We start from the raw sequence: 23437 nt of genomic DNA on the forward strand, positions 1-23437 counted from the left end.
GTTTTCTTATTTCATAAAAAGTATATAATGCTTGATTGTAAAAAAAAAACACCCTCAATGCATTTATCAAAAGATAAAACAGTAAAATCAAGGGGGGAAAATACAACCCTACTTTAAAACATATTAAAGGGCATGCATGATATGCAGTAAGTAAACAAACAAACAAACAAACAAAGACAGTTTGAATTATGGTGCTGGAGGAGACTCTTGAGAGTCCCATGGACTGCAAGAAGATCAAACCTATCCATTCTTAAGGAAATCAGCCCTGAGTGCTCCCTGGAAGGACAGATCGTGAAGCTGAGGCTCCAATACTTTGGCCACCTCATGAGAAGAATCCTTGGAAAAGACCCTGATGTTGGGAAAGATTGAGGGCACTAGGAGAAGGGGACGACAGAGGACAAGATGGTTGGACAGTGTTCTCGAAGCTACGAACATGAGTTTGACCAAACTGCGGGAGGCAGTGCAAGACAGGAGTGCCTGGCGTGCTATGGTCCATGGGGTCACGAAGAGTCGGACACGACTAAACGACTAAACAACAACAACACTGTACTTAGGGTAAATGAATAATTTAATAGCATTTTCACAAGTAATAATAATGATAATAATAATAATAATAATAATAATAATAATAATAATCTTAGTTGGCAACAATTTAGTAAGCCAAATTAGAATGCATACTTAAACTTTAAAATTGCTTTATTTTCTTTATTTTGTATTTTTTAAAACCCTGAAGAGTCTATGAGAGTTGGTAGCATCACTTTGCAAAGGCCCTGCCTCAAGAGTGAAGTATTCAGGCAATTTGCTTCCCTCAGCCTCCAAGCATCTGCTCCCTTTGACTCCTAAAAGGTCTGCTTCTAATCGTTCCTTTAGGTCCTGAAGGATGCAGGCTGTCCTTACCAAAGTGAAATGTTACACATGCTGTCACTCAGTATTTGACAGAGTATGAAGTTGCAAGTTGATCCTTACAGAAATAAGATGATACAATAATGTACCAAGAGCTTCCTATTAGGTTTGTGATGCCCAACAGTGTAGTGTAAATTTATGACCCAAAGCTCAATTTATTTCCATTAAAAAATACACAAATGAGGTATTTAGCATTGTCGAACTTGATCAATTTGGCAGCTGAGCAAAACAATTCTGACCTCTTGTGTTTCTTTTCAGTCTCTATAGAATGCTCATATACAGAAATGGGACAGCAACGATTAGCTCATAATGGGTTGGATCCAGAGTTGCATGAGTGGAAGTCTATCCGTGCAATGGGGCTTCCGCCCTGCAGCTCTGAGTCCCCAGGCAACCTTTCCTGAGGGAGCTTCAGAAGAAACTAGGGGGAGGGGCAGAGAAGGACACCATTGGGGGGAGCCCTTCTGCATGACTTGCACTCACTGACTATGGGTCCAACCCACATATTTTACTTTCATTTGTATTATGCCAAGCAGCTTTTCTCAAATAGTTAACTGCTGAGAGTAAGTTGGAAAGAGCTCAATGACAGAGTACTGAATCATCTTCATCTTCTTCTTCTTCTTCTTCTTCTTCTTCTTCTTCTTCTTCTTCTTCTTCTTCTTCTTCTTCTTCTTCTTCTTCTTCTTCTTCTTCTTCTTCTTCTTCTTCTTCTTCTTCTTCTTCTTCTTCCACTCGTAGCCGAGTAAGATTGTCTTCCATAAACGCGGTTTCATCAATGGATCCGTAAGTGACTGTGGAGGCCAATTCTGGATCCACACGTCCTTCCACAGTGGGGGCATTGGTTTCCAGGCGGGAGTTGATCACGGTGTGATCCCTTAGCATGTTTCTCCCTTGGGTCCTGAGATCGAGTTTCTTCAAAGCCCATGACACCTTTGGTAAAGGCTGTTCTCCAACTGGAGCGCTCGCAGGCCAGTGTTTCCCAGTGTCAGTACTAGTATATCTTTCTTCATCACTCCTATTAATACTTTTTTTTTGAGCAGCACATAATCTGCTTTGCAAGTGTGCAATCAAGTTACATCAGCAGGGACACAGCCAAGGTCATGCAAGTCACATGTAGGAAAGGGTTACAGGTTCATGTCTTGCTGTCAGTAAATGCTAAAAGCAAATGAAAGTTAAACTTTGATTGCACATTTTCTCCGCTGTAGTTTGATAACCTCTTTCTGCCCCTGCCATAAGCCAGCTCCCCTTCCACAAAACAACAGCAGCAGCAGAAAACAACAACAACACCACACGCTGCCCTTCTCTACCAAATGATACTCCCTGAGGACAGTCACTAGTTGCATGGGATCATAGGATTTGTAGCTTTCTCTGCTTCCTGATTTCATTAGTAGGAAATTCTGACATTTCCAGCTGATGTCTGGCCTGCAAGGTTCTCCTATATGCAGCGCTTTAAAAAAAAAGTTTAGGGGTACTCTCATTTTCCTACTCATATTGAAATACTACCCCTCAAGGAGGCCAAACTCAGATTCACAAAATGTCCCCCCCCCAAAAAAAACCCCACTGCCTATATGTAGTAAGCCCTGCCTGTGATTATTTAGCCCCCTTCTTGTTCCTAAAGGTAAGGTATAATGGGGACATTTGGGTTTATTGAGGTTCCTGTTAAATGCTAGAGATTGCCTGGCAAAGAAGGCAAGGTCTGCACATCACTAATAGGATTCTCTATCTTAGGAGCCATTTGAGTGGTCCCAATTACTTCTCAATTGTGATGTAGGAGGAATCAGTTTTAAATGGATTTACGTATGTGTAACTACAGCTGAATTCAAATGTGGGGAATATTGCATTTGTTTTCCTGATTACTGTGCTAGTATTTTGTTCCACATTCTTATTCACACTTTGGTGCTTGGTGTGTTATAGATAGGGGCGTAGCAAGGGGGTGAATTGAGGTGGGCCGCCCTGGGTGCCACCCTGGAGGGGGGTAACATTCGGCGCACGCCCTGCATCTCCCAAGTCTAGCCCCACCGCCGGGTAAAAAGCCTCGCTCGGCGCGGCGGTGGCTGGCTCGCTCGCTCACCTGCTTGGCTGGTGCGCGCTTTGCTTCTTCCTTCCTGCTGGGTGGAGCCGCGGAGGCGAGGCCTCCCTGGCCTGCCCCTCGCCTCCACGACTGCGCATGCATGGTACGCTGCTCGCCAGCCCCCGGGTTCGCATCATGTTTGCCGCTCCCGGTGCTCGAGCAGCTTCCTATGCCAGTGGTTATTAAACTGTGACTTTATGATTGATATACCAGCACGTTGTGCTAAATTTCCTTCACTTCAGGGAGCATGATGTGACATAACAACAAATGCCACTGGATAATATCACTACTCCCCCACCCATTCTATTGTATCCTCTCCCTTAAAATAGAAAATGGGAGGTCGTTTTAATTGATTTTTTTTGTAAACACCACTAGGATTCTAAATCACTTACATTTAACAAAACTGACCTCAAAACAAGGTAATAATTAGTTAAAGAAATCGTTATTCATAGTTATAACTACAAAGCAACTCCCGAGTGTTCACAAGCTTCATAAACAAACTTAAAAGGAATGCATATTTACTTCATTTTACATCTGAAAAATAGGGATCGAAAACATATTTTGTACTTCAGCCTTAAGGACCTGATTGGTAGTTTCTTATGCTAGACAAAAATAATTTCTGAAACATTACGGACACAATTAACAAATTCACTCTAATGCAATTCCAACAATAGCTCACATGGAAACTGTAATGTAGAACCACCATACTAAAAACTGAGCACTATTTCCCTTTATTCCCTAATTGTGAGCATGCTTCATGTTTTTTTGCTCACATCCTGTCTACAAAAATGTGAGCAAAATAATCCTTCTCTTGACACAATGAACTTAGCAGCACCTTCCTAGGTTTCGGCATTTCTTTAATCTGCACAAAATTCATGCACCTTCTCTAGAAATTAGGGCACATAAGGCATGAATAACATTTCAAGTTGGTTCATTCTACAGGGCCTGAAAACATCAAATTAAAATTACAGAAGGAGAGGTTATTTTCTTATTAATAATGCTTGGGAAATTCTAGTTACTGGTATTTTAAAATAATATCTGCACACCTGCAGCAATCAGTTGGTCCAATAAGCAGGTGAGGCTCCTGATGTACTGTGGCTTCCTTGTTCTGTTCTATTAATGGGAGAACACTCCCATTAATAGAATCTTTGTACATGCATTGAGCATTTCCGCTCCCCCCCAAAAGGAATTAAATGCTGTACCGGTCCAAGTTGCATGCATTTATTTTATAGTAAAGGTGAGATTGAGGTATTTTAACCATGCTACTGATTTAACTTACAGTGATGCTCCAAAAACATATGTATTAAAACTTTAGGTGGGCAGAACATTTCACAACAAATGATTGACACTATATGCATAATGGATATGCATAAACCAATAAAATATTTTCAGGGGCATTAAAATTGAAAAATATAAAACACCTTTCCATCTACCAAACTAGGTAGCCATCTATGCTCTGGTAACCTCTAAGTTACATTACTGAACTGTGTTATATGTAGGGCTGCCTTTGAATATGGTTTATAAACTTCAGCTGCTACAGAATTCAGTGGCCAGGTTGTTCACGGGGGGGAAGATGGTTTGAACATATAACGACATTCCTGGCTTGACTGCACTGGCTGCCAGTTAATTTCTGGGCCCAATTCAGAGTGCTGGTTTTGACCTATAAAGCCTTAAACAGCTCAGGACCTCAATACCTCAAGGACGATCTCTCCCCATATGAACTGCCCCAGATCCTGTGATCATCATCTGCGGCCCTTCTTTGTGTGCCTCCTCCACAGGGGATATGGAGGGGGGCAGCATGAGAACGGGTCTTTTCTGTCATGGCTCCCCCTTTGTGGAATGCTCTCCCCAGGGAGGCTCGCCTGGCACCTTCTTTAGGCAAAAGCATTCCTCTTCTCCCAGGCCTCTGGCTAATTAAACAATCTATGGCCGTTTAAACCATTGCGGGGGTATTGTTTTAGTTTGTTACTTTGTTATGTATTTTGTGTTTTTATAATTTAAACCATTCTGTGAATAATAATAATAATAATATCTGCAATAACACAGCATACAACAGGATGTCAGGAGAATGGTAAGTATATACCACTCATTCTCAGGAAAAATAATGACAGGACAGACAGAAGGTGAAAAAGCCTTACCATCATCAAGTGAAGAAGAATTACCCATGGTAAAGGGATGTAAATGGGGAAAGCTTGAAGAAATGTGAGTGGAAAGGAAAAGAAAGGCATCACTGGAAATGTAGAAAAAGAAGAGAAAAGGAAAAAAAAGGTGTGAGGAGTAAAGGGAATAGATTTCTAAAGACACACTTAACAGTTAAGACTAACGAACTTTTTTTAAAAAAAGAAGGAAGTGTGAGCCACAGATAAAGGTGGAAAATATCTTACATACCAATATTTAAAACAACAACAACAAAAATAAAATCTATCCACCATTCACTGATTTAGTAATCCAACCCTATTAGATATAAATACCCTAAGTCTTCACGCCAAGAATATTACATCAAGCATATTTATCCTCTGGGTAACCATGTTCACACAAATGATGACCAGAACTTAGCAGTCAGCAGAGGTTAAGACACAGTCACTGATGTTAGTCGGTCATGGTAAACCCAGATGGGACGACAGCTCTTCAAGATGTTAAACAAAATGCTTCCCTGTCCAAGCCGATTGCAGGATACTACAAGGCTATGCTATTTCTCTTCATGATAATGTGATGGGATTTTTGTTTTCTTTTACAAAACAAACGTGCCAATAGGTATTATTTCTGGTCCAAACAGTTTTCAAATTACCCTATAAAGATAGCTGAATTTAATCCTCTTCTTGTTGGGGTTATCACTATGTAAATGGCCAAGGCAATTGTGAGAACACACATGTTCACTTTTATTTAATCTGTCCCAAATCAATTTGTGTATATAAATCTTAAATATTTCTGTCCTCCAACATGTTCACTAAAGGTCTAGTACTACCCACAAATATTTTAATCGATTCACTCTTCACACAATGAATAAACCTATTAGGCATCTCTAACTCTTCATTTTCTAGTATAGTCATTGGTAACAGAACTGTGTGTTGCTTTAATTCTTTAGTTATTTAATCCTGTACCTCAGTATATAGCTGTTTGTTTTCTTAATTATGTTTATCTGTCATCAAAAGCCTTATAAAAATAAAATCTTGTAATTCAGATTATTTATTTATTGAGGAATTCTGTTTTGCTGTTGCAAACAATATGACCCTGTGACCCTCATTTATGCCTACAAAAATAATGGAATCTTACGCTTTGATTACATTCTCCCTAGCAAAAGGAAAATATGTGACAGTAAGTATAAAGTAGTACAATAGTTCTCAGACTATTCTAGAGCTCGTAACTGGCAGTTTAGACTTTCTAAAACTAGTAGCTGTTCCACAACTGTCAGTTGATTCATTATTACTATTTTTGGTTGTTGGAGGATTTTTCTAATAGTATGTATTAGAACATAATGACAGCTAACATTTCAATCCTACAAATAATAGAAGGCTTACAAAAGCAGAAAACATTCTGCATTCTGTTGGCACTTACTGTTACCTAAAATTAGAAAGCTTACATATTATTATTATTTATAAAAGCACATGGAATTTCTAGGCACTGTGCAAAAATCAGCAACAAACTAATATAAAAATTTTGGCAATTTAAAAATTCATGCACCTTACTTGTAAGTTACTTATCATTACAGACACCTTCCTTTGCTATTCTCAGTCAAGTGTTTGGTTGGAAAAGCACATTCTATGAACTAAACAACCAGCATGCTACTCGAGATTCCACACAGCACAAAAACAGACAAAAGACTGAGAGCAACAAAAACATGTTTACTTGGAATTAAGCCCTACTAAGTTTAATGGTCTTTGCTTCTTAGTGAGTATGCATAGGATTGCAGCCTAATTATTAAAAAAACAACAACTCGGTTTTAAAAGTTAGCATAGCAGTTGCAAACAAGTGCAAAACTGCCAACTCTGGAGAGAAGGAAGATTAGCTACTGCAGTACTGTACAACATTTAATCAATATGTGCTCTATGAAGAAACCACAAGATAAAAATAACAGTGCATGCTACCAATGTAATGTAGTAATGCTTACAATTTAGGATACAAAGACTGCCTCTTATAAAAACATGTCTGCTGCAGCACAGTTGTTACTGAACTGAGTGACTGAAGCAGATGACATTGAAATATTTCCATCTGAAAATGACACTAGGTTTGCTTACAGATATAGGACTACAGTCAGCACACCTTGTTTTCCAGCAGTCAGAAGACTGATACCCCACCAATTCAGAACATACCTTTTGTGTTCAGATTTGTGATGGGGGGGGAAACCGTAATTAATCTTTAGTTTTCTCAGAGTAGGTCGCGTAGTTAAATCTCAAGAGTGTCAGGTAATCTGATAAAATTCTTAACTACAACAGACATCCACAACTCATTTTACAAACAGCAGCAACCATTTCAGGTAATTTTTCTTAATTAGCTCTCCAAAACCTTCACAACAAAATGATCTGCAATCACACAAAAGGTTCTAAGCACTGAAAATATTTTGCATCCAGTTTCTTCTAATTTTTTGGATATGTTTTTTTTAAAAAATAACATGATACATTTACTGGAAATTTAAATAATACTGTATGATAAAATTAATACTGAAAAGCAATGTATATTTAGGAGGTAGGTCCGGTATAAAAAAGCACCTCAACTTACCGATGTCATTGCTCCTTTCTGTGGAATCCTTTTCTAAGGTGCTGGACGATGTACAGCTCGCTGGATCTACTTTTGGGATATCATTCCTGGAGTCAAAAACGAGAGAGATATTTACTGGGACTGCCTGTTAACAGTAATTTCTTGTATCTTGCAAACTGAGGGAAAGAAGCATTCCTCATGCGCAGCTCCTGGGTCACAGTGAGCTGTCCGAGGGAGCCATCGCTTGTAAACCGACATGCTGCTAGGATTAACCTTATCTTGTTTCTCTTTAACACCTGTCAAAAGGGCCTATTTTAGACACACTAGTGTCCTAAACAATTTCTCAAATGTTAACTGCATCTTGAGATGAAGAAAATCTGAAAGGAATCAGCAATTTAAAAAATAACAATCTGTGTATAAAAACCGTAAGTGATATGAAGAAAGGCAGAATGTGTTGCAGACCCATTAAGTAATAAAGTTATGAAGCGTCAAGCTGTGATAATGGGGTTAAGCCCCCCCCCTGCCAATTCAACCGTTGGCTGCAGCTCCTTCAGTAGGACTGGCTCCCTCACTGAGACGCTTAATAACTAATGGCTTTCCGGTGACAGTTTCAGAGTGGGTGTTTTGTGACTCTGCATTGGCAGATGAGTACCAAAAGTGGACTTGTGAAGGGCTGCTGAAAACTGGAGCTTTTCATCATTCCAAAAAAGTAATTATTTCACACTATTTCAAAAATAATGGAAGTTATTAAGAAGTCTAATCTATGGTTTTGCTTGATGATGGAAAGCCATTATCATCAAACAATTTAATTTACTTATTTACAAATTTATAAACCTGCACTTTCATTAAAAAAAATACAGCAGGGGGAAGTACAACATATAAGGATAAAATCAACAAGAGATCCATAAAACATCATTAAAAACGCCAATGACTGCTCCCCATATCAGATGGGGGGCACCTTTTGTGGCGTCGCACGCAGCCCCCAAAATCCCAGTGCGGCTCCCGGTAGTACGGGCTGGCTTCGCCCTCCCCAGGCTGGATACCTGGAGGTCTCTGCCTACCTCAGCCAATTGCCCAATCCCACCTGGAGAGGCGTTGCCAGGGGATCGGCCAGGTAGGGGGAGGGACCGCCCTGCCCTCACAACAAAGGGTGGATCCTCGGCTTGGGACTGGGAAGAATAAACGCCCAATGCCTGAGACAAGGTCTCCCCACACCTGAAACTTAATAAAGTTGTGGCCAATTTTAATCCCATAGCATCTTGTCTTGAGTCATTATTCCACTCAGGAGTCACCTGGGATTGGTGGGGGGGGGGACTCCACCTGTCCACGCAATAAATATTAATAAATGCCGATTGGTTAAAAGAAAATATCATGTTGTAAAGGCCAGTCAAATTACATCTGAAGGAAGGGAAGGATGGTTCCTGCTGAAACCCTACTAGTAAGAAGCTCCACAGGGCAGGACCCGCCATACTATTGTTCAGTCACTAACCAGACCTCAGGGTCATAGGGCAGCATTTAGGAAAGCATGACTGGTTCAGTCGCACTGGGCATGGTGCATGGAAGGTGAGAGCTGCTCTGTGTGTGTGTGTTCTGGATTTTGGTGTTGTACAGGGTGCTGCTGAAATTTGAGACCCCAAGGTCCAGCACTACATAGGGTACCACTAGAGGGCCCCATCAGAGAATTTCTGCAATCAAGATGGAATATAAGGAATAGGCCAGTCCTTTTATAAAATCAAATGAAATTACTACATTATGTTGTAGGTGGCAAAAGCAATACTTAACTGGAGGCCAACCACTCATATATTTTTTAACAGATTTTAAAATAGTATTATAAATCAAAATAATTTATTATGTCCACTTTGCACTTCAAAGTACACATTATGTGTACTTCAAAGAGACTTAACGAGGTGCAATTATCTACAAGATTTCATCATAAATATGTTTGATCATCTACTGATTTCTTTTAAAGAACTGATCCATCAAATACCTTGTATGGGTCAGAGGCACAATTGGTCTTTCTGGTCTTCTTGGAGGCAACGTACCAGGTCTGTTCAAAGAGTTTGTTTTGGGTGGTCGAGGTTTCTTCGGTGGTATAGCAGGAACAGAAGGCTTCTGTAAATCTAACAGCTTTTGCTCTCTCTCTGGTCTTTCTTTAAATCAATTTCCCCCAAAAAAGAATGAAGACATTTTAAAGCAAAACTCTCTCACTTACGGAACTTACAGCTATGGGCAAAACCCAATAGAAAAAATATCTTACATCATCTTTATTGTGACGCTAATAAAACACATACTTTTATTTACTGTAAAGTAATGAAGTGTAGAAAATTTCCCAAACCTAAACAAATTGTTTTTCTATGGGCCACTTACAACACTGAAAACAAATGAATACAAATTACTGCAAACATGTGTTCTAAAACCAATGAGTGGAATTCAGTGTCACACTATTACGAAAGTTCAGTCTGCACAAGCATTTCAGCTGGTCAGATGGAATGATTTGCTCCCTCCACAGTGTGCAGTTCTGAAGTTTCTCCTATTCCATCCCCAGAGCCAATTTTGGGGGAAGAGCAGGGAAACCCCACTGTGCAAATGAAAGTCCTTAGAAGAGTCTTGCAAATCATCAGGGAAAGGTCACTCTTTCAGCAAGAGAAGGAAAAGGCAAGTCCAACCAGAGAGGGAGCTCTGTGGAACTGTCCTTTGATTCTGCTGCTGCTGCTGTTCCCACTTGCTTGTGGGAGAATGTTTGAGGAGAGCTGGTGGGATGATCATTTTTCTAGGCCTCAGACTAACAGAATATCACATTGTGTTCCTCTCAACTGGGGGTTGCTGGGAGAACTGATTTAAGCAGGGGAGAATCACCAGTCTCCAAGGACCATGGCATTTACTAAAATATAAGATGGACTTTTCACTCAGTAGTAATGCTTCTTACCTTTCTCTTCTGTTCGATGAGGAAGACATTCTGGTCTTTCAGGAGGTACCTTTTTGATTTCATGTTTTCTGTCTGTCGTAGCTATCAAAAATTCAATGCAATTGTTTAGAAAGAATATCAAGAATTTGGAAATATGCATTTATTTATTTAGGTTCGCTAAGGCAATATGCTTCATGACAAATGTATATGGGGTTCGTTTCTAAATTTGTGTTTGTACTGCAGAATGACTTCATCTCTCTCTCTCTCTCTCTCTCTCTCTCTCTCTCTCTCTCTCTCTCTCTCTCTCTCACACACACACACACACACACACACACACACAGAGAGAGAGAGAGAGAGAGAGAGAGAGAGAGAGAGAGAGAGAGAGAGAGAGAGAGAGAGAGAATTTATACTTAGGACTCTTTCACATCTGAGTTCCCCTTGTAATTCTGTTTCCTTTAAGGAACAGTAACCAGGAAGGAACTGAAGTCACATGGCGAACGAAGCATCTGAAGGTATGGGTTTGGTCAGTGCCTAGACGGGCCACGCTTGGGCAAACAGGACAACATGTAAGATGTCCCCCACCCCCACCCCTTTAGTACATAAAACTGTGGTCAGTCACCTTCACTCCCTGCCAGTCTGCCAGTTTTGGAAATATTAAATATTGAGAGGATGCATCTCCAAAACAAATGGCTCTTACTTCAATTGTGAATACAATATGGAAGATAATCATTGTTAGTGCTTTTCTTTAACAACCACTAGATGGCAAATGCATGTTACTGCTATAGAATGGTTTTGGAGAGATTGTCTGATAATTACTCAGTCATAAAATTAAAGGCCTTCCATGTCTTTTTCAGAGCGGTAATGAACTAATAACACTTTAAAATGAATTATAATGAATTGATACATAAATATCATACTGTATTATTAAGTATACCAACCTTCCCTGCCTTCTTTAATTTGGTACAGTTACCAATTCTTCACCAAATGGGACTGGTACTTGGCTAGGCTTTCTTATCCCAAGAATGATCACTGACATGAGCAACCCTGGGATTTCAGAAGCAGTCTGCTGCTGCCAGACAGTAGCTGCAATTTAACAATTTTTAAATGGCACGGTGGATAAAGTGATACTGAAAGCTTCCACTAAGAGACAGAAAAGTGGATGCACTGTCTGTAAGGGATATTTACTGATGCTTATTTTACAGCAACAGTGCATTACCTGATCCTTGTTTGAAGGCAGGAGCTGATGGAGGTGGTGGTTTCTTAGGTCTCTAAAAGAAAAGGAAATGATAACCAGGTTGCTAAAAAGAATTTGAACCAGACAGAACATAAAATCATTCTAATAACTAAAAAAAAAGTTTGTGAAGTCTTTCAGCAACACAGCAGATAAATGCAATTTATGAACATAGTGAGAGAGGAGACAACCATCATAATTTAGTAAAGACTAGCTGCTACTCTATGGAAATTATATGTGACTATTTGCCGTTATGCCCATATTTGCTTAGGGTACAAAGACTTTGTTAAGCAGGAAGTTACTTCTCTGCAGTTATACTTTGCTTCCTGAAACCAAAGTAGATTAATTACAGGAAAGTACTGAAAAAACAAAAAGCCTTGAGGCCCCTTAAAGTTGAACCATTTACCATAGCATTTGTGGAATGGAGATCACTTCTTCAGATATATACCTATATTGGGAAGATATATCTACCACTGTAAAGAGGACTTTTGTGATTGAAACACGTATGACACTGTGTTGCTTTAGTATTCAATGTTAATGTTTTAGGGTGCAATTTTGGATCTAATATGAACACCGAATTTTAAGTTATAATGCTCTGCGGTATATTTGTACACTAATTGGTTTTATTTGTTTGTAGTAAGCTTTACTAAAAAAAATTCTGATCACCCATTAACATGGGGAATGTAGAGCACACGCTTCATTCACAAAAAGTCCAGGGTTCAATCCCTGATACCTCCATGTTGGGCTAGAGAGCTATTGCCAGTCAGTGAAGGCAATACTGAGCTAACTGGCCCAATATTCCCATTCAATTTAAGACTATTCTGAAGGAACAACAAATCCAGCAAATTAAAGCCCAGTCACCAGCCATTTATTCACATGAATAACTGGATGGAGTGCAGTGTTGTGTAGGCAGACTTCTGCATGTGCAACAGGACTTCCCCTTCCTCTTCTCCTTAGTGTATCCTCCTGTTCCCCCCAAATATGGTCTGGAGAGTTCTATCCTCTGGAACACATTTCAGGGGTCTGCAGCAGGGAGGAGAGGAAGAAGTCATGTTATGCTAGTGGAGTCTGTTCTGCTCAAGCACAGACGTTGGATGCAACACTGCCTGATTTTGTGTAAATAGAATATGGGCTTTTAGAACAATCTTGCTGAAGCTAGTTTTTCAATTCAGCTTTTTACACCGCAAGTTGAAAAAGCTACACAATGCAATTTCAAGCTACACAAACATGCTGCCGTCCATAAACAAAAAGCATTTTAGGTGAGTTTCAGCTTTTCAATATTTTATTAACTAACATGTTCCAAACAAATGACACAGGTTTATAAAATTCTCAGTGATAAAGGGCAATGTGATCCTACCTCTTTTTCAAAGTCAGAAATAAGTAATTTAACAAAGTTATCAGGAAATACTCCTTTTCTACCGTTGAGTTCTCCTTCCCACCAGCCAGTATCAATACATTCCTAAGGCACAGAAAGAAGAAATTATTACATACATTGAAAATCATGTATTTTGATAAGGCAGGATTATTTCCCACTGTAAACTGAGAGTGTAAAGTGGGATATATGCGGAATATTTTTATGCGGCCATGGTGTGTATATTGCTAAGTTTTCATCACTAACTAGTGGTGTTGGTTGTTTAAATGTGCTTACTAGTCATAGACACATTGTTAGTTCCCTGGTCAATACATTATGGAAAAAGGGGAAAGTAGCAACAGGTAGCAAATCATGAGAATGTCACATGTTTGTGGCCATTAAATATTAAGGCATTAAAGTGATTTGTACCCATGCCACCTACCCCAAACACACCTTCTGCTGTTTATCTGAATTACAGGAGTACACATTTTTTGGCAGCACCTTAGAGGGTCAGTTTAGGATGTGGTGGGGAATAAAAACTAGAGGGTGTACAAGTGAAGAAAAGGAACCCTCTGTGACAGGTGTACAGATCTGTCTGTCTTCCCCTTCTCTTCTCCCTCCTCTCATGTGAAGTGAGGCAAAAAAGATGGCAGAGTTGGAAGTGTATCATGTAGAGGAGGAGAAGCAAGACATCATTCTAAATCTACATTCTACATATCTGCATTGCTGCCTTCACATTATAAAACACAAGAGTATTTATGCTTAAATGCAGACTCCTTATGTAACACAGTAACACAATAAGCATTTCTAAAAACAAGGTGGTACGTGTCTATGTATACATGTTTGGACACGCGCGCGCACACACACACACACACACACACACACACACACACTTATACCCCACTTTATGCCCCCATCATGGCACCAAGCAGTAGAAGTGGCAGTATTAACACCATACTAAAGCCTAGTGGCAGACTCCATTCACATAGGCTCTCATGGGCCAGGCTGGGCTGCTGCCACCATTAAAAGCACTGCTTGTGACCCCAGTGTCTAACTGGGTTAAATCTTTGCTACCACCACAGTTCACATATGGCATGCTTTCATGACTGCGCTGCATGTGTGGGCACTAAAACAGCTGGTCACTATGCAGGGAGATGAGAGAGAGGTACCAGAAGACTGCAGGTGTAGTGACTGCATGCCCATGAGTCAGATCGGAGGTATGCACAAGCTACAGGAAACCTAGAAAAAGGGAAACCAGCTTCTCCCTTTGCTGACCAGGAAAGAAATATGAGGTGCTCTTAAACCTCAAGGTTGGTTGGAAATGTTAGTTGGAAAGGGAAGGAAATGGGACTAGTCAGTGGCGAAGCCGCATGCTCCGCAACTGGGGGCGGAGAGCACGCGTGGGGTGTGTGTGCACGGCGCCTGTTGAGGGGGCCACCGCGATGGCACCCTACCGAAATAGTGGTGCCAAGGGTGGCCCGCTCCCTCTGCAACCCTGTTCCTCCACCAGTGGGACTAGTGCACCAACAGGAAGATTATTCTCCTACTCCTTCCTCTAGACTCAGTTTTAACACCCCTGAGCTGCCTGCATCCTATCTAGGAAACTGGGAGGGGACTGTCAGGCCTCATGAGAACAAGATTTGTATACACTTGCCAGTTTGAGCATATGCTCTTTATAACTTGTTCTAATGAATTTCCTCAAGTGCCAGAGAATATGCAACTTCATTTATTTCTGAATGTTCCTGTTACATTCAGACCCTTGCATGAAAATATGTACACGTGAAACTTACACATATGCAAAAAGTAATGGCAAAAAAGAGAGAATTATTTAAGAACAGCATATGCAACTGCCTACAGCAGAATGACACTTTCTTCTGCATCACCACCATGATCATTATTTATAAAGATGCAGCCATCTGTCTGGCACTGTGCAAAGAAATAAAAACAGTTCGCTATCCCAGTGTGGCTCACGATCTGCATAAGATGAGAAACAGGTGGACAAAGCATTTAACTACAAAAGGAAGAATCTTCAGTTGATATATTACAAGTTGCCTTTGGTTTCATTTTTAGAAACACAGTGTACTGGAAGGCATTATATAATGCAACATGCATTCAATGCAATATTTGCCCCATGTCAGATATAGATCCAATGGGCATTGGATATATGCAACTGTGTGTGTGTGTGTGAGAGAGAGAGAGAGAGAGAGAGCAGTTTGCAGGATTGTGCAAATCCCTATTGTCTTTTGTGGAAAGTTTGTTGATTGTGAGATTCTAACCATTAGACTCTGGCAGAAGCGCACCCTACCCTTAAGAAGATATGCAGATGCCTTATATTCAAGAGCACTGGTCTGCATAGCTGCCAAGTTATCCCTTTTTTAAGGGAAATTCCCTTATGCTGAATAGGCTTCCTCGTGAGAAAAGGGAAAACTTGGCAGCTATGCTGGTCTGTTCAGCCTAGTGTGGATTTTTCTCAACTGACAGCAGCACTCACAGTCTCAGCTACCAAGTCTCCTTTTAACTGGAGTTGATTGTGGGACGTCTCTACATGAGAGCACGAGCTGTACCATTAAACTATGGTGCTCCATAACTCTCACACCCCTTAAGGCTTTCACATTTTCACTTACATGCAGCAAATCTATCTAGAACAAGAATATAAACATGGTTCTTTCCCCCCACAAAAATCTGCGGCTGTCTGAAAGAGCAGTGCGGGTTGTGAGAACCACCTCCCTGGCAACCTTTACAGTGTAAAATTATTTCCCTTTGCAATCACTTTGATATGATAATTCAAAACCTCAGCTACTACTCAGATTTTATTAAGGACTTTCCGAAAGACAACATGACCCACAGAGACCTAGTGGGTGGAATGCTACAGTATTAGAAACTGAGAGGCAGAAGTATTAGAAACTGAGAGGCATGAACAGAAAAGAAAAGCAGCTACATAACATACTGCATATCGATATGACTAAGGTGCTCTTTAGACTTTATCTAAGCTGTGTAGGAGTAGCTTATCCGTGAGGGAATCCCACACAACTGGGAATGATCTGAGTTGGCCAAATGTGTTGCTTTTTTCCACCCGCCCACCCCACCCACAAATCAATGGCTTCTGCAGGCCCAGGCCCAGGCATGTGTAATCAGCTCAAAAGATAAGCAGCTCTCACACAGCTGGGAGAATGTTTAAAGGGAGCCTCAACTCAAATGTATCATCAAGGATCTACAGTCCATCCTGGACAACACTTCCTTCTCACAGGCCTTGGGTGGAAGCACTATACCTGCTTACATACAGCCTCCCTTCAAGCTAAAACAGCTACTCACCAGCAACAGCAGGCCACACAAGAGAGATACAGACACAAGGGCTAGACCCAGCTTCCAGTTCTTCTAGCCACGTGTCTATCCCCGCAGTACTATTACAGGATGTAATAATATCATCCACAACATTAGAGGTTCAAATTCAAATGTGATATATGCCATCATTTGCCAACAATGCCCTTCTGCCATTATGCATAATGGCATAATGGAAACAGACTGGCCTCTACGTAAATAATTAATGGACCCAATTTTGATATAAGAAATAGCAGCACAGTATATCCAAAAACCAACAAAGGAACAGTTAAACTTATCAGGACACTCTGTAGTTTACAATTCCTTCCAACCCACCCCATATAATAAAAATGTAGGGATGCCATCATGCTGCAGTTCATGTGGCTACTGACAGGTGGCAAGACAAGGTACAGCATGATGACAAACTGGGCTCTCAAAGCAGCTGGGCATTTGCAGCAGCATCAGAGACTGAGGAGGAGGGAGATGCTGGTGAGCAGGCAGGTGGCCCAGGTCAGCACATATAGGTAGGTATTGCTGGCCAGCAGGTAGGCGTCCTAGGCCAGCAGGCAGTCATCCCAGGTGTGTGGGCGTCCAACTGAGACAAGTGAGCAAGAGGGCAACCAAGGCAAGTTACAGATATCTGAGGAAATAAAAGAGGGAAGGGCACTCAGGGAGTGATGGTATTGACAATCCCTGGGGGCAGGTTGTGGTTTTGATGAAGGGATTGGTGAGTGAAGTGAGCAGGAGCACAGCCCTAGTATGTATGTCTATGTGCGTGTCTACACACACCCTTCCAATGCAGGGCAGCACTTCATGTACTTGATGAAGCTGACTGTAGTCCATTAAAGCTTGTCATAATATATTTGTCACTTTTTAAGCTGCCACAAGTCTCTTGTTTTGTTGCCTGAGACTTGCATGGCTACCCATCTGGAAACTAAAGCATTTTTCCCCATTGCAAAAGGCTCTCATAGTTCATATTATGAACAGATTGCTGCCATTCTTTTGTGCAATGTGACAGATCTATTAGAAGCCTAACATTAAATGGATAGTCATTAATTTGCAGGAGTAAGATAACCTATTATTACCACAGAGCTTTTGCACTAAAGAAGAAAGGAAGAAGGGTAAAAAAGTAACCTTCCTCTGCAGGTTAAGTGTATTTTAGCTATTCTATTTTATCAATTTGTTATATATATCAATGTGTGTGTATTTTAATAAAAAAGTGCTTTAGGAAAATTGCAAGTATTTTTAAACCACATTGTTAGATACAAATTTATTTAATTTTATTGCTATGGATTAGATTAATGTCAGATTTATGTTGGCTACTGTATGTATGTATGTATGTATGTATGTATGTATGTATGTATGTATGTATGTACTTTGGCCACCTCATGAGAAGAGAATACTCCCTGGAAAAGCCCCTGATGTTGGAAAAGATTGAGGGCACAAGGAGAAGGGGACGACAGAGGACGAGATGGTTGGACAGTGTTCTCGAAGCTACCAACATGAGTCTGACCAAACTGCGGGAGGCAGTGGAAGATAGGAGTGCCTGGCGTGCTATGGTCCATGGGGTCATGAAGAGTCGGACACGACTAAATGACTAAACAACAACATGTACGTATTTTCCCCTTTTTACTGTAATCAATGGGTTACAATTCAAATACAAATCCATAATATACTACAACCACTGAGAAAACAAAGCAGCCCTGAATAGGGAAGTTTTTAATTTTTGATGCTTTACTGTGCTTAATGTTTCAATTTGTTGAAAGCTGCCCAGAGTGGCTGGGGCAACTCAGTGGATAAGTGGAACAACAACAACAACAACAATGTAAGGGTGATACATTTTGCTTATACCACCTGCTCTTGTTCCCACCCCCCACAAAAAGCCAATGGTTGAGGCTGATGTAGGCAATGGACTGGATCCTGAGGCAACTTCAGATAATGGCTACCTATACCCCCAAACACTCCATTTCAGGGCCTAACTAACACCAGTAAATGGTGGAAATAGTGCCTGTGATGGATCAACACCCAGAGAGTTCCATGCTGTGGCCATGCCTCCCACCATCAGAGCTCTTTACTGACAGAGGGGAGGCACCTCTACCTTGTTTTAACACCCTCAAGGCAACAGATCTAGGGTTATGGTTGCTCTGTAAGAGAGATTAAGAAAGCCTGGAAGATAGCTGACAGAACACTGAGATTTACTGAGAAGTAAATCTTGCTGACTTCAGTGTGGCTTACTCCCAGGAAAATGTACGTAGGACTGCAGCTTGAAATTAATTATTTTACAATTAGACTTGGTGAGACTAAACAGAGAAAACAGATTTAAAATTAAAATAAAATAACAGATGGGCGGATGTAACTTACAACTTAAAGGTTATTAGCTTTCCTGATTTATTCCATTATATCCTCAGTACTGAATAAACATCCCCCCCCAATAAATAAATGTGCACCTGTGTCCTGAAGGGAAGTGGTTGATTTGTGGAAATATACAATACAACAGCAATCTTGGTTTAATAATCATGATCCATCACAAGATGAATGCCAGGAGTGTGAGAGTGTGCATATAATGTAAAATTTGAGCAGCCAATCTACCTAGTTACCTGCCTTGCTTCTCTTCGAATATGAAAATGAAGGATGTAATAGTTTGCTGTCTCATAAATGCCAGAGTCTCTGACTCTGTGCATGAACCATGTAACAAAGCCCACTTAACTGGAAAGAAAAGCATAGTGTGTACTTTGATAGAGCTCTCATTTCACATTTGTCTCTTAGGATACTTCTCCAAGTTCCTAAGTCCATGAGACTTGTGTTTAAATTTTTGGATTTAATGGCTAAACTTCAGTTTTGTTTAGTTACAGTATTTGTTTTCTCTCTCCCCGATTAGATTAATTACAGTGCTTTCACTGTTAACAAATGATTGTATCTTGTCTTCAGTTCTCATTTCTAGATACTGCTTTGTTGAAGAAAAGAAAAATCAACAGAATATAAGGAAATAAATGTTGCAAAGACTAAAACCCACTGCATTTTGTTTTGTTATCTCTCTCACACACACATGGAATGTCAGTGAGTCAAATAATTCTAACCTATCATTTAATTTGATTAAATTCATATGTCAGTATATCTGAAAATCTTGATATGCATGTTACTTAATAGAAGGAACTGCAAAATAACTTACAGTTTAAAAACAATCACTTTTTGTTAGAAAGAAAGGTCATCTTTAATATTTGCTTTTTCATTCCACATTATATGATAAAGCCAAGAACCAAAACAAATGAAGCGCGTCCAGGGAAAATGTGCTACAACTGATCAATTGAAATGTCAGCTGATTTAACTAGTTAAAAATTGTCACACTCCCCTTGATAGCATATCATTATATGCTATATAATCTACAACAGGGGTGGCTAACCTTTGGCCCTCCCAATGTTGTCCGATTACAACTGTCATCTTCCCTGACCACTGGCTATGCTTGCTAGAGTTGATGGAAGTTGTAGCCCAACAACATCTGAAGTGCCTCAGGCCTATATTCCATATTAAATATGGTGAGCCAGTAGGAACGCAAACATGGGTTCTGCTTCCATATTCAACATGGCCGAAGGCAAAGGCAACCCATTCGAGGTTAGTTTCTAGTGGATCCTTGAACCTACTAGCACAGTTTTTACCGACTGAAGAACAAAGGAGCAGGGAGGTGAGGAAACATGAATGGGAGATATATCACTGTGACATGGGATCCCAATCATATGGAAGTGACAACCATGTCTCAGAATTTCATTATCATGTTTTTGATACAAATGTGCTGCACTGCATGTTGAAATAGGTAATAGATTTCTTCTCAATTTAGCCACCTTATTTCCTGTCATGCAACAGCTCAGTAGCCTCTAAACAAGTTTCTGAAAGATTTCATTTCATTTGATCTTATCTGATGCTCACTGACCTAGTTTTCAGTCTCTTGGAAAAAAGAAAGATGTAGTTACATGTTTTCTGTGTGTGCTCAGAAAATACTCAAAAATAGCAACTCTTGCACATAAAGTGTCAACATTGTGCTTATTAATGAGGTGAGAAAAATTCTCATATTGATTTACAGAAACTATTCTTTGAATACTTATTCCTCTGAATAATTTGCATGCCTAAATGCTTCAAAACCCAACTCCACCAATCATGAGTTAAATTATTTGGAAAGGTTTTCCTTTATTCTTGATTCAAAACATCAGCAGAAGCCATTTCTAGTTCTAAGAGCAGGCACTTATCTCCACACAACTTGCACATGATATAGAAGATTATGCCGGAATAACAGGCTTGAAGAGTGTGTCAAATGGACACTGGTGATTTCGAAGCAATATTTGGAACTGTGTCGTTCTGTTGCAATAAAGGATTACACAATCCCTCTTGGCTATTCCACCTTCCTCAGAAGTGCAGGAGGCGGCAGCCTAGGAGAAGGTATTTTCTGCCCCAGCCCCTGAATTATGGAACTCCCTTCCCATAGAAGTGTGTATGGCACCTTCATTATACAGCTTTCGGCGAATGCTGAAGACGCACCTCTTTGCCCTGACTTTTGACACTTGAGGACACACCTTATTTCTGTAATTTTGTTTAAAAGTTGTTTAAAATATTGTGTTTTAATTGTTGTAACCTGCCCTAGGACCTTGGGGTGAAGGGCAGGTAATAAATTTTAATAATAATGAAAACAATACATTTAAAAATCAAAGCAAACCTATTTCTGTGTGTTTGTGTGTTGGCATATATCAGTGATGGGGAGAATTTTTTGTAGGGCTGTAGCAAATCCCATCTCACTGATTTGCTCAATTGAAAGGGTGAGTTTACATAGACCTTCTGCTCCCCGTAACAGCAATTTCAGGAGGGGAGGGGTGCATATCATGGCAGCAGCTATGGCTTCCTATCCGTTTTCCTTCTCTCTCAACAATTTAGAAGTCACCAGGGCTCTCGGCTGCCATGCTTCTCTTCCCAGAATCCCCTGGGATTGATGCTAGCATAGCCACACTCCTATTCTCAAATTTCCTTCCTAGAGTGCCTTGGGGGTTATGTTAGCAGGGACATGCTAGTGTCAACACATTTCTGGGACATTGTGGTGAGGAAGCTTGGCAGTTAAGAGCTCAGCTACTGAAGCTGCCATCAGAGCAGGCAGCTTTTAAATTAAAATCAAGTGAGAATAATATGATCGCTATTGTGGTACATGCTTCCTCCCTCTGAAAACTGTTGGGGTGTGTGTGTCAGAATTGTGATCAATACTAATTTTCTATACACTAATCAGTGTTCAAAACTCCCATTGTTCTAGGCGTGTTTTGCAACAGGGAATTCCATTAGCGCCAGCAGTTTATGAGCTTATGAGGAAAGGGGGACCAGGAAACCAGAAGGAAAACTGTGAGACTTTTTCAAAGACACAATTAATGTTTTACCTGTGACACATAATGCTTCTGAAGAATAACCAGCCTAAAAACTTTGCCTTATGGTCACACACAAGCACTCAATTTGATTATTAAGTGTTAACTGCATTTTCATATGAAAACACATGACTTTAAAAAAAACAACCAGAAAAATTACAATTACCTTATTGACAAGAGTGACAATATCACCTTCTTTGATTGTCAGTTCATCTTCATTCTGTGCTTCATATGAAAATAAAACTTTGCAATATTCCTTTACTGAAAGAAAAACAACACTGTATTTCAATATACTGTCCTACCAAAACACCCATGTAATTTTGAAACAAACACATTTCCCAATGTTTTTTCTAGGCAGCTGGTTTTTAAAATGTATGAAGCACTTTAGCAGATAGAGAAAAATAATGATTATTTCTGTAGATACAGTCATTTGATAAAATTATTGTAGCCAGAACCATTCCATTAAAACACTTTAATTGGAAAGGCTGTGCTCATTTCTCATTCACACTAAGGCTGGGTGCAGCCACTTCCCACGGGGAATAACAGAGCCTTGCTATGCACATAGTCAAGTGGGAGGTCACCATTAACATTTTTAAATTAATAGTTTTTACTTCACAAACACATAACAATTCTACATAAACGTTCATATTATGCCGTTAAAAAAATTATAACATTTATAGAAAAGAGAAGGCATTAGGGGTTTTTTTTTTTGATACCTAGGAGTACTGCATAATTTAACCAAGTGAAGGGACCTGAGTGGATGGGAGATATTGGAGACAAGTACAGTGGTACCTCTGGTTAAGAACTTAATTCATTCCGGAGGTCCATTCTTAACCTGAAACTCTTCATAACCTGAAGCACCACTTTAGCTAATGGGGCCTCCTGCTGCCACCGCGCCGCCGGAGCACGATTTCTGTTCTCATCCTGAAGCAAAGTTCTTAACCTGAGGTACTATTTCTGGGTTAGCGGAATTTGTAACCTGAAGTGTTTGTAACCCGAGGTACCACTGTACAGACCTCCCATTCCCCATAGTGGTCAGCTGAGCATGTCAAGAATAAATAAGCAGTAAATTTTATACCCTGTGATTTCTATTTGGAAATGTGTGCACATGAATCTTACTAATGATCATTCTTATACTTCAGTTCTACTTCCTCTCTTGCTTTGATTTACCACAAGAAAGAATTGCTAATACCACTAATTCAACATTTTAAGTAACATAATTAAGCCACTGATTTCCTAAAACGTCTTTTTTTTAAAGTGGGCAGCAGCTATTAGCAACAAACTTGTCTAAGTGGCTAAGTATGTAAAGTATGAAAAACTGACAATAATTTAGACACAGATTACAAGTCATTTTCTATCCAATGAAGCAAAGGTAAGCAAACATTTTTAATTATAGGTTTCAGCCATTTTTCATAGTGCTAGAAATACCCTATTTTTATTTCCTCTTGGAGACTTTATCATCTGCTTTTCAAACACAGAGAGTAAGAGGTGTGTGTTTATTTCCCTAAGACTGCAAAATTCCCCTGCAAAATGGATATTTTAAGAGAGGAAAAAACACAAAACAAATTGGATTTCT

At 40.0% G+C, this 23437-nt stretch overlaps 1 protein-coding gene across 4 annotated transcripts in view; it reads right to left on the minus strand.

The window, feature by feature from the left end:
* The window catches only part of SH3KBP1 (SH3 domain containing kinase binding protein 1), a 150682-nt gene that overhangs the window by 11694 nt on the left and 115551 nt on the right, over positions 1-23437 (minus strand). For all 4 annotated transcript variants that reach the window (XM_035116819.2, XM_035116821.2, XM_035116820.2 and 1 more), the window contains 6 exons: positions 22028-22122; positions 13160-13261; positions 11788-11839; positions 10593-10673; positions 9654-9816; positions 7688-7773 (listed from right to left, as the gene is read on the minus strand). In XM_035116819.2, the coding sequence (XP_034972710.2) occupies positions 7688-7773; positions 9654-9816; positions 10593-10673; positions 11788-11839; positions 13160-13261; positions 22028-22122 (579 nt within the window). The remainder of the gene's footprint in view (positions 1-7687; positions 7774-9653; positions 9817-10592; positions 10674-11787; positions 11840-13159; positions 13262-22027; positions 22123-23437) is intronic.

This window comes from Zootoca vivipara, chromosome 4 (assembly GCF_963506605.1).
Source record: "Zootoca vivipara chromosome 4, rZooViv1.1, whole genome shotgun sequence".
Lineage (NCBI taxonomy): Eukaryota > Metazoa > Chordata > Lepidosauria > Squamata > Lacertidae > Zootoca > Zootoca vivipara.